Source organism: Ipomoea triloba, chromosome 6 (assembly GCF_003576645.1).
Source record: "Ipomoea triloba cultivar NCNSP0323 chromosome 6, ASM357664v1".
NCBI lineage: Eukaryota > Viridiplantae > Streptophyta > Magnoliopsida > Solanales > Convolvulaceae > Ipomoea > Ipomoea triloba.
Window position 1 is genome coordinate 14,720,047 of NC_044921.1, and position 13,124 is coordinate 14,733,170.

A 13,124-nucleotide genomic window follows, 5' to 3' on the forward strand; every position below is an offset into this window, starting at 1 on the left:
ATAAAATGAAGTTCAAAATAATTTAGTATTTGTTATTTACTTCTGGATTAATACATTATGTATTTGATTATTTATTTGTTATTATTGTGTTTAAAAATTTACAAATGCATTAATATATGTTTAAAATATCCAAATTATTTTAGTATACACTTATTACTTTTTTTATATTAATTTTTATTTAAATTTAAAATTTTACGGGCCCTCGTCAAGGCCCACGGGCTTAAGGTGGGTCGGGCCAGGCCAACCTCCCATAGGCCCATATTTTGACGGGCTTTGGCAGGGCGGGGCCCGCCGGCACGTTTCGACAGCTCTAATTTTAATTAATTAATAGAAGGTGGATCCGTATTTTTAAATATTGAAGGTAAAATTATACATCTACTTTTTCTATATGTAATTGCCACTGCTCATCTACTAGACATTGTAAAACATTATCAAAATTTATACATTTAGAAATTATATTTAAAATTTTATTAAATAAAGAATTTAAAATTTAAAATTAAAAAAATAACACTTTTCGTCCCTAAATTATAAGATAATTGTAGAATTCGTCCCTGAGTATTGGTCATGCTCACTTTTCGTCCCTAAGTTATCGTTGACGTTACACTTTTGGTCATTTCTTGCTTACTTTTCGTTCTTGAGTCATACGAAAATTGCAAATTTCGTATATAATATTTTATTAGTAAATGGACGAAAAGTGCAACGAAAATGATAACCTATGAACGAAAAGTGAGTATGAACAACACTTAGAGACAAATTCTACTATTATCTTATAACTTAGGGATGAAAAGTATAATTTTTCCTTAAATAAAAAATAAATGTAATGAACGAATTGCTTAGCAACAAATCATTGAATGTACCTCCGAAGTTGTTGAATTCAATAGATAAGAGCTCTATTGCTGTTAAGTTTCCAATTTCCTTTGGTATAGCTCCTGAGAGGATGGGAAACAATTCTTTGTAGTAAGGATCATAAATTGTGAAGCATTATTATTAATTTAGTAATTAAATATTTAATTTATATGAAGAAGTACCAGAGAGTATGTTGCTATATAAGAAAAGATAACTCAAAGATGATGAAACACACAACTCCTTTGGAATAGCGCCTGCAAATAATTTTTCACATTAATAATAATTAATAAACAACATTTATCAATAAATAATAAATAAGAGTGAATTATGATGTTGATCTATAGGGCTTAACTGATTTGAATAACATTTACTCACCTGTTAAGTGATTGTTGTTAAGTTCTAACCACTCAAGCTGCGTTAAGTTCCCATATTCCTTTGGTATATTTCCGCTAAATTTGTTGTAAGACAAACCTATTGTTTGAAGCAATGAACATCTTGATAAACTTGAAGGAATTTCACCATCAAATTTATTCCTAACCATAATAAATGTTTGGAGCCTTGGAAGATGATTTCCCAAATCAAGTGGAAGATGACCAGATAAGCTATTAGATGAGAGAGATAAAGTTTCCATCATAGACAAATTTAAGATGCCTAAAGGAAAATTCCCACTAAAATGATTAAAGCTTATGTTTAACCACTTTAGCCGAGGAAGGTTGCCAATATCTCTAGGAATAGTTCCTTCAAGAGAATTGACTCCTAAGTGTAAGATCTCAAGTTTTGAAAGATTGAACAGCGAAGGGGGAAGAAAACCGCTAAAACTGTTATTTCCCAGAAACAAAAATTTGATGTTTGGTAAGAGGCCTAACCAAGAAGGAATCTTCCCACTAAAGTTGTTGACGCTGCATTCAAGAGTTTTCAGACGTCGCAATTGGGAAAGCTCTTGAGGCAAGGAATTATGAAAACTGTTCTGGTTCAGGTTAAGTGAAATAAGGAATGAGAGGTTTCCTAAATGTGGAGTTAATTCTCCCACAAGATCCATGTAAGAAAGGTCCAAAGCTGTCACTCTATTGTGACGAGAGCTACAAGTAACTCCGACCCAGTTACAAGGAGATACATTGCTGATCGACCAATTATGAGTTAAAGTATTGTATGGATCAAAAGAAATACTAGATTTCAAAGAAAGGAGGGCGTGTTTGTCGGTTGTGATGTTGGTACGGGCATTAATGGTCATGCAAACCAGTAGGAACTGCATGAAGAAGATGGAGAAGGAAAAACAACAACTAGAAATCTCCATGAATTGAAATAGCACAATTTACTTTGTGAGTGGTATTGGACTATTGGGCATTGATAGAATGGATTTATTAGTTGAGTGCTTTATATAGCCAAATTGATTGAGCAAAATTTCTCCATAGCTACCTATGCTACGATGTTGATTGATTGATGAGTCATTATTAGACAGAACATATATCATAGCAGCTTCCTAGTTCCTATCACTATTATTCCTTTATCCCAACTTTCATGAATTTATTTATTGATGAAATTGTAATATTGAATAATTACTAATTTTAAAATATTTAATTATTTTTTTGGGTAAATCCACATGTTCTTTCTCCGTCCGTTTAACGGTCCAAGTCCATCCCACCCATTGGGGAATCGTCACGTGAGAATCATACTCGGGTTCTCTCGAAATTCTTTCTTTCCCACAAAGAGAGCTCACTTGCCACTTGAGCTACCCATCGGGTTAAATGGACGATTATTTTGATTATGACATCAAATAAGAGTTTTTTTTTTGGTCAATCTTTGGGTCACACTTGTGTGAGACCGTCTCACGGATCCTTATTCGTGAAACGGGTCGGGTCAGGTCGAAGCAACATGCAAATATCATACTTATATGTGCAAATGTCATACTTATATGCTCAAATGTAATACTAATAAGGAATACAATTTTTGTTATTTATAAGAGAAAAAGTAATACATTTTTCATAATAAGTAATGTTGACAAGTGCGGAAGTGCCCCTTACTTATAAGGGAAAAATATAATACTTTTAAGGAAAAATGTACTAATACTTTTAAATCGAAATGTAAAAGTATTGCATTTTCCTTTAAAAGTATTACATTTACCTTTATAAGTAACAAAAATTTTATTCCTGATTAGTATTACATTTGAGCATATAAGTATGACATTTGCATCTTGACCCGACCCAACCTGTCTCACGGTGAGACGGTCTCATACAAGTTTTTGTCTAGATTTTTTGATTAAATAGTTATTTTTTATTGAAATTAAACCATCAGCATAATATATATATATATATATATATATATATATATATAGATGCGAGATCAAGTGCGGCCGTGCGGTTCACACCACTCAATGTCACGAAATACACCACTCAATGTTAAGAAACACACCACACAAATATGCGCTGTGGTGTGTTTCTTAACATTGTGGTGTATTTCTTAACATTGAGTGGTGTATTTCGTAACATTGAGTGGTGTGTGACCACACAGCCGCACGGGAGAGCACGGCCGCACCTGAAATTATTTATATATATATATATATATATACACACACACACACATAATATTGAATAAACTAAAATACAAACATGATGATTCTTCACCATGTGAATTAATTATTGAACTTATTATGATCTTTTGGCCAAGAAGTATCATCTTTACTCAAATTAGGTAATGTCTCATTGGCATCAACTTTTTGTTTTAATATTTTTATTGTTAAGCGAGATAATTATTTTGTCTAGTTTATTAAACTATAATTTTTTTTCTAAAATATAATTTTCTTTATTACTCCGTATAATTTAGAGGAAATTGTAATTTATGCCCCTACATAATATGCCAATTATCAATGTCACTCATGAATTATATTAGTGATGTAAATGTTGCCTCTCAATTTTCAAAACGGTACATATATTGCCCCTCCCGTAGTGTAAATGTTGCCCTCACGGTACATATATTGCCTCTCGAGCAATATATGTACCGTTTTGAAAATTGAGAGGCAACATTTACACCACTAATAATTCAGAAGTGACATTGATAATTTGCATATTATGAAGGGATATAAATTACAATTTTCTCTAAAATTTATGTCAAAATTTAATCAAATTAAACAACTAACAATAAAAATTGACCTGCTAATTTTGTGGATTATAAAATAATACTCTTATTTTACTTAAATTTTTGAAAATTATAAATAATTTTTTTTTTTGAAAACTTATAAATAATTTTTGTAACCATAAAATGTATTTCATTTTTATTTTTATAAATTAATTGGTACTGATTTCAGGGAAACTATCATCCCTTGCTACCAACATAAATTCTTTGCTTTGATTTTACCTAAATTCGTTATATTTGGTCAGGGAAACAACTCTTTTTCATTTTCTAATCGCTTCTATCTTATTTTCAATTCTAACAAAGTATTTATTTTATTTTATTTTACCTCGTACAATGACTTTACCATATCTAATGGGTCCAAAATTATTCCTAATGTTTCAACCTAACTTAGCTTTTATGTCAAAGACATTGGTCCTTGAGGCCTTTAGTACACTTATTTTATTTGAAATTTATGCTCATTCAATTACTATCATTACCTTTTGTTTTTGTTTTTTTTTTTGTTTTGTTTTGTTTTGTTTTCAAATAATATTATGAAAATTACCTTTTTGATATTATAAAATATTTAAAAAGATTAAATATAAAACTCAATAAAATTTGTATTGTCCACCATATTATCCCTAAACCTATGTTATTTATCATCATTAGTTATAGAATTCGAAGCAAGGCTGGTTTTTTTTTTTTTTTTTTTTTTTGAATTTCCGTGGCCCTGTGCTGATAAATAAGTGAGTCCCTATCAAAGTATAAATAAACTGCGAACTAAAGAAAAAGTGATTCGCGTGAATATTACGGAGTAGAAACTTTTTTTAAATAATACGTAGTAGAATTTAGATCAGTCATGAAAACCTAATTTTGAACTAATATAATAATCACAAATACATATACTAACTATTGAGTCAAGGCTGGACTAGGCGCTCCCAAAATTTTGAGACGATGTGCTCTGTTACACATCTTGCACGCTCTAAAATCCGGCCCTAATTCAAAGAAAAACACATTATGAATTTTAAAATTAAAGAATTATTGTGGATAATGATGGTACATATAGAAAAACATTTTCGTCCACATATCAGTTTTCCACAAGAAGAATTTGAAAGTCTTCCATTGACGTGACTGCACTATAAAATGTGAATACAATACTATTTCTAGTATTTGGACTAACGCGGATTAAAACTTGTGTGACACGCATCAAGATTAGTTGAGTCAATATGAAAACATAATATTATACTGAAAAATGTAAAATTTATACGAAAAGATGTAATATTAAGTAGGAATTAAGTTTGTTATTTATACGAGGAACTGTAATACTTTTGGTAAAAAGTATTACATTTTTTTAAGTATTAATTTTTATTTTTTTTTCAAAAGGCTGAATCCTCAATTCTATTTGAGTTTTGAACTTTGGCTTCTTCTTCCAAATACTTTTTATGAACCACTAAGCCCTTGCAGATAGTTGCTCTTTATTCATAATTCTTTTAAATATATTTCCATCTTAACCCTACATGTCTCACAGACAAGGATCGGTGATACGGTTTTACAGAAGAGTCACTCTTTATTTAGAGTTGTCAAAAACAATGTTATTAATAAAAATAGCTTGTATATAAAATAATTAAAATTAAAAATATGTTATAAATAAAAAAACATTATTTGAAAGTCGTGACAAATTAAGAGATAGTATTATTGCCTAAGACCTTGTGGTCTAGTGGCACCCGGTGTCCCGGAGGCATCTGTTGACTCGAAATTAATTTTGAACAAATACTACATTGTAACAGAGTCAGTAATACTAAAAAAAAACAAAAGAGATAGTATTACTCTTCGTTCACTCATATTTTGAAACTTTTAAAGTTGGAGAGAAGAAATTCTTTTTTGTAAAATTATCTTATTCACGATTAAAAATATTTTTTCTTTTGCAAAATACGACAGTGAGCACACATTTAACAAACAACCATTTATTTGGGTCAAATTATGCCATGGACCAAGGTAAATGTTACATTATGGATCTAGGTTCATAAAAATAATATTGTAAATTTATTTTTAAAAAATCAGGTTTATAAAAATAATGCTGCAGTCCATAAAAATGACACTAATTAATTAATTATCACTTAAATATTATCTATGTTTCTTTTTTCTTTTTTTTTTCTTTTTGTATAAAAAAGGTCAATAAATAAAAATATAAACTGTTAAAATTATCTCGTTGATATATCTTAAATGGCTAATATATTAATATTTTTTTTTATCATTTTAATAATCCTGTGATGAAGATTTTATGACACTATACTAATGCTTTTATAATCACATAGTAGTACCTTTATGAACATGTAATGATTTTATAAACTTATATAGTAGTAATCTTTTAATCCTACAATAGTGTGATTATATGAACATGTAATTGTACCTTTATGAATATATAATATTTTTATAAACCTAGAATTGTAATTTTATGAACATGGCATTTTAAATTTAATTATAGTAGTGGTTTTTGTCTGAATTCGAAATACCAAATCCAAATTTGATGAATTTAATCCGAAAATTAATAGGGGTAAACACTTCTCTAATTTCGTAATTCTTCAATATGGTCCGAGACTCCTTTGATCTCTAACTTCTTTGAATTATACAAATATCAGAGAGGTAAATAGAGAGATAATTAGAGAGGTAAAAGTCTTCTCTTATTTTCCCAAACAAAAGACATATTTCTATTGAAATATCAGAACCCAACTTAAAGGATTAAATTAGTTTATTTCTTAAACAAATCATAAACTATAAGTTTATTTCTTAAATTTGATTGATTTAAGGGAAAATAACACTTTTTCCCCCTATGTTATGTGCTTATAGCACTTTTCCCCCCTGTGTTATTAAAGTGGCAGTTTCCCCCCTCAATTATTTTAAAAGTGGTAGTTTTCTCTCCTATAATGTTAAATTGACAATTTTGCCCTTAAAAATAACTATTTCATTTATTTTTATTCTCCAACCAATTATATTACTACTATGTATAGAAGATCACGCTTCGATACGAACCTAATCGAACACTGTAGCAATTGAACTTAAATAGTATACACGGTTACGGTTACGATTCAGAACTGAAAAAATAAAATAAAATAGTTGTTGAATTTAGACTATTTTTAAATAAGAAATAAAATTATAAGAATTAAGTTTTGAGTTTGCGTCAAAAAAAATAAAATTATAAAAATAAATAAATAAATAAATAAGTTTTTATTGGCGGTTCAAAATCGAAATTGGAACTGAACCGTACCGATTTATAAAAATAAGTGTTTGATCATTTTCACTATATATGACTGTGGTTAAGTTTCGGTTCACGGTTCAACAATTATTTAATTTTATTTTTTCGGATCTGAATCGTAATCAGAACCGTTCATACTATTTCGGTATGATTGCTATTGTGTTTGGTTAGGTTCGAACCGAATCGTGATCATCTATACATATAAGTAATAATTTATTGGAGAAGAAAAATAAATGAAATAATTATTTTTAAGCGTAACAATGTCAATTTAACATTTCAGGGGGAAAAACTGCCACTTTAATAACACAGGGGGGAAAAGTGCTATATGCACATAACATAGGGGGAAAAGTGCCATTTTCCCTTGATTTAATTATGAATATTAATTTATTAAATAATTTGTTTCTTAATTTATTAGTTAATTCATAATATATTTACAATTTGATGAACATACATATATGTCATCGCAATCAACTTGTCAAATAGATGAATTAGTTAAATATTTTTAGTCGAATTGACAAATGTTTCAAAATAATACTGAAACGATGATTGACAAATACTTCATTGTTAATTAAAAATGCATAGCCAATGATCTTGTGGTCCAGTGACACCAAGTTACTTCCTTATATGGGAGGTTGTGGTTTCAAGTTTCAGTGGGGGCAATATTAACTCTTAGGTTGAGAAAGTAGTTATGAACAGATACTGCAGAGTCGGTAGTATTCAAAAGTCGGGCGCCAAAGAACCACCTAGTGTCTAGCCAAGTTAGTCCAAAATTAAATTTGTAGTTAAAATACGTCTTTCTCAATAATTTATTTTCCTGAATTCCCACTGTTTTGATGTTGACTTGTTCACACGCCTAAAGCTATGCTTTTTCTATTCTTTGTCCGCGTTAGACCAAATACTAATAATAGTAGTCAAGATGGAATTGAAATTGTGGCTGAGGTGCAAGTCGATGGAGACCTATCCTGATATTTGATAATGTACTTTGGATGAATCTTATTTTGTGATCTTTGTTAGTAAAAGATTGAGATAAATCAGTCTAAAATATTCATAACTGACTGATTTAAACTACGACTGTCAATAGACAACTTTTATAAGGAGTCAAATTTAAAATCTTATAATTACCGACCTAACTAACTATTCCATCAATTTTTAATTGATTTTTGCCACTAGTCGATAGAGATTTAACTCTTGTGGGAAATGGAAAATTGTAATGTCATCCACGACTAGGAAATGAAATGACAAGTTTAAGTTAAAAGCAATGGTATTCTAAAAATCGTAGAATAAGCTTCACTATACATGCCACTATGCCAGCAGACAGCAGTGGTGGTTGGGTAAAATGTCTTCTTCTGGTCGTTATTATAAGAGATGAGTACTTGCATTTTATTTATGATAAATACACAAGTATTTATTGCTAAATACAGATAGAGAAATGTGAAAGTAGTTCCAACCAATAAATAAAAGTTAAGTAAATAAAAACAAATAAATATAAACTCTTGAAGAACATGTTTATTTCTTAATACACCCCAGCAAGATGGAGCATCCGTCCAAGATTTCAATCCTGGATTCTGAAGTGTAGAAATTACCCTCAACCATGAGGTTTGCTATTACCCTCAACCAAGAGGTTTGGTAAGCAAACCAACCACCTGTGTTTAGAGGACCGCACATTTTGAACACACAAGGAGCCATTTGCAACATGTTCATGAATAAAGAAATATCCCAGTGCTAAATCCTTTATCCAAGAAACACTAAATTCTTGCATACATAACACTAAGATTATTTGTAAGTAATTTGGGAATTGAGCGTAACCCCACATCAAGTTCCCCAAGAAAATTTTGAGTCTATAACACTTCTACAGCAGCATTAGATAAAGCACAATATTCGATCAGCCTCCAAGTTGAAGACCGATACACTAGTTGTTCGTTGTTGAACAGACTTCCATGAAACAACATTTGGACTGAAATAGATCACGTATACCGTTGTAGACCGACCAGATGCATGAATATCACCTCAATTAGAATCAGAATAAACCAACAAAGTGTTGCGCCCGCGGAAGTGGGATAGATCAGATTGCAACAATAATTTGAGAAAGAAAAATAAATGAGGCACAGATTTTACGTGGAAAACCCCTAAACAAATTAGGGTAAAAACCACGGGCAAGGGTAGAAGAATTTCACTATGAGAAAATAGGAGTTACAACCACTCTCTAACTAACAAGGAGAAAACAAGGATAATTCTCTCTTGCTAGGAAGGAGAAATACACTCAACAAACTCTCTAATATCTCTAGTATATGAGGGAAAAATAGAATGATTTGGGATGACAAGAATGACAAATGACCTCCCTATTTATAGTTGAGGAATAGGGGTCATTTTGTAGTTAGTCCAAAGTTTAGGGACCAAATAATAAATATTTTGGTAGGTGCCTAACTTCATGCCTAACTCCTTTTGACTTGCCTAATCTTTGTCAATTGTTGCATGGTTGCCTAATTTGTGGCTGCTGCCAATTCCATTTGCTGACACAAAGTAAGTGGCATACCACATCTCAAGAACAACCCAAAATACAACATTCATTTCAAATAACGGAACAATCGTTTAACAATATACTAGTGAGCTTTTGTTGGGAGATACGTAAATTGCGCCAAGGGATTTACTGCAAAGGATATGTTTGGGCGAGTAATACCCAAATACGGTAACCTGCCAACAGTTCGACGCTAGAGCTGAGCATCCACGAGCTGACCATCACCCTCTCTTATAGTGGAGGATGAATAGAGAGAGGTGTAGCAACCTCCTTCGCGCCCAAGATTAGAATATATTGACTCTGTAGAAGTAATAAACCATTAGAGGTGGACACCACCTCAACCTCTAAAAAATGATGCAGGGCACCGAGATCTTTCAAGGAAAACTTGTGCGAAAATCTACACACAAAAGAATTTAAAGTAGATGATTTGTTAACTGTAAGTACAATATCATCTACATACACTAAAAAAAATAAACAAAAGATACACATAAATAGAGAATGATGGACAACCGAGCAAATAAAACCAATTAAAAGCAAAATAATTGGCCAAACTCCATGTACCAAGCCTAAGGAACTTGCTTAAGCCCCCATAAATAGCCTTTTTAAGATAACAGATATATTCTGGACAAGAGAGTTAACAAAACCTAGTGGCTACTCCATAAAACATCTCCACACAAAGTTCCATTTAAAAATGCATTGTTGACATCAAGCTGGCGCAAACACCAACATTGGGATAAGGCAATAGAAAGAATAATGTGAATGGTTACAGGTTTAACCACATGACTAAAAGTTTCAAAATAATAAGATCCTGATTCTTGTAAAAAACCTTAAGCAACTAAGCCGGCTTTGAACCGATCAATAGGACCATTTGGTTTACATTTAACACGAAATACTCAGTTACAACCCATCACGAGGTACAAGCTCTCATGTTTCATTCCGAAGCAATGCCTCAAACTCATCAACCATCGCTTGCTTAACCTAACATCACGAAGAGCCTGAGAAACTGAACGAGGAAAAATAGACTCTGGCATTGGACGAGCTGTAAAAAAATTAACAAATTATCATTAAAGTAACGTTTATTCAGCTTTCAAACCCACTCAGGCCGAGAAGGAGCAGTGGAAGATGATGGTACACAAGATATATACCAGAATTGAGATTGACACCAGACCTAAAACTGACTCATCAGCGGATATCGAAATCGAAACTGAATCGTTGGTAAACACAGATTGATCATGCACATTTTGATATGGGGGGAGTGTTTTACGGAATTGGCAAAGATATTGCGGTTGAAATATGTGATGGTAGTGGAATAAAAATTGGCATAGGGGAGTTACTAAACTGAGGCTTAGGCGGAGGCATATCACAAAATATATGAGAAAATAGTATCCTCAAAATGAACATGCCAAGACAAATAAATTGTAGTTGAATTCAAACATTTGTAAGAAAGACTCACTTATTAGAGTAAACAAGAAGCGCACAAGTAATAGATTTTGTAATTAGATTAAGAGGTTAGGAGTTCAATTGATTTTTAAACACTAATTCAATTAAGGTAAAATTATAATTTGAGCCCCTCACGTACTGACCAATTATTAATGTCATCCGGCCCCTAGCTTAATTTTTATTAGTGCAAGGGTGTGGTTGGTTCGTACATAGAAATCGGAATCAGAATGGGTATCAAATACTTGTTAACGGTAATGGGTTTTGGTGAAAATATTTTGGGTGTGTTTGGTTGGTGGGTTTAGGCATAAGGAATGGGTATAAAAGTAATTGCTAGTGTTTGATTGATAGTTTTGAGAATGCTACTATGAGTTAAGAATACCCTATTAATGAGAAAACTCATACCCTTATTAAATTAGGGTTTCATTTCCCTTCCTCATTTCTTCCCCAACTATTAATAATCATTCCCATTACACCCAACTACCAAACATGTTAAATACTTTCACCAAAACCCATTATCCTTACCAAGTATTTGATACCCATTCCGATTCCGATTCTCATGTGCGAACGAAACGCACCCTTTGTATGTTTGGTAGTAGGGTGGAATGGGAATGATTATTAATAGTTGGGGAAGCGGCTGAGGGGGAAGGATGAAACCCTTATTTTATTAGGGAATGAGTTTTGTAATCAAAACTCATAGTAGTGTTCTAAAAACCTGTCAACCAAACAATAACAATAACAATGACTTTGATACCCATTCCTAATAGCTAAACCTGTAAACCAAACATATCCTAAATGTTGCCTCCAACTTTCAAAACATTGTTATATATGTCCTCTCTTAATGGAGTTTTAAATTGTAATTACACATTATATGACACTGTTTAATAAGATTAAAATGGTAATTTCTTTTATTCACTTTCTATTTTAACTTTTCACCTTTCTCCTTTCTTGCCCGTTTCTCCCCTCGAAATTCAATCTCAAATGCCTCTTCGCCAACTCTAAAACTTCCTGCGAGGAGGATCACAATTCTGATAATGATAGCTTCAAATGGTAAAGTTTTGAGAATTGAGTAATATTTGCACAACTAAAATTAAAGTGTGACATTAATAATTGACTTATACGTGAGTACATAAATTATAATTTTTTCTTTAATTAAATTACAAATAATATATTTAAATAAATTGAAGTGATGCGTGATAAATGGGTATACTGGCCGAGCTGAAAACTAGTCGGTACATGCCCGTCTAAAGAGCGAATTAAATAGGATCAACTCGACGAGTTGAACTCGTTTTGACAGCCCTATTGTCGGTGATACATTGAGACCATATGGGAGAGCATTAATGTTGTCACTTTTTTTTGGTCAATCTTGTACTAGTGGTCTCTCATTACGATTCAAATTATTGTTAGGTGTATTACACTAAATGGAACTTCAATTATTAGTGACACTTTTATTGGATAAGATGTTGTAACACCTATTGAGATGGTGAACAATCTAGGAAAACAGAATGTTTATTGTAGAAGTTGTTGGAAAGCATGCATGTTACAATAACTATTTTGCGGGTTTAATTACCTGTGATATGAAGGCCATCATAAATTTTTCCCAATTATCTTTGAGCATTTAAATTGTTTTTTTTTTTTTTTTAATTCTATTGACTCTGTTACATTGTAGGAGGATCACAGCCGCTTGACCACAAGGCCTTTGACAGCATTTAAATTGTTGTTAATGGATAAGACATCAAGTTGATGAGTAATTATCTTATCCATATTTAAACTATATAACCATTGAATTAGGTTCAAATTAAAACAGTGCCTAATATGGAACTGTAAGTAGACAAATCGTGACCGTCCATCTTGGGAGATCTAATGTCTGGAAATGAAGAAAAATGCAAACTTTGTCCGTACACTTTGAGTGTGTTATTTGTTTGCGCGCAAATTATATCGTGGACCGTGGTCCACAATGCATTATGG

At 31.7% G+C, this 13,124-nt stretch overlaps 1 protein-coding gene across 11 annotated transcripts in view; it reads right to left on the reverse strand.

The window, feature by feature from the left end:
• LOC116022062 (putative receptor-like protein kinase At3g47110) overlaps window positions 1-2,175 on the reverse strand; it is a 10,532-nt gene extending 8,357 nt beyond the window's left edge. For all 11 annotated transcript variants that reach the window (XR_004099136.1, XR_004099137.1, XR_004099134.1 and 8 more), the window contains exons 1-3: window positions 1,222-2,175; window positions 1,029-1,100; window positions 858-929 (exon numbers count right to left, since the gene is read on the reverse strand). Coding sequence is in view for 1 of the 11 variants with exons in the window: in XM_031262614.1 (XP_031118474.1) it covers window positions 858-929; window positions 1,029-1,100; window positions 1,222-2,140 (1,063 nt within the window). In the remaining 10 variants the exon portion in view is untranslated. The remainder of the gene's footprint in view (window positions 1-857; window positions 930-1,028; window positions 1,101-1,221) is intronic.
• Window positions 2,176-13,124: the final 10,949 nt, after the last annotated feature.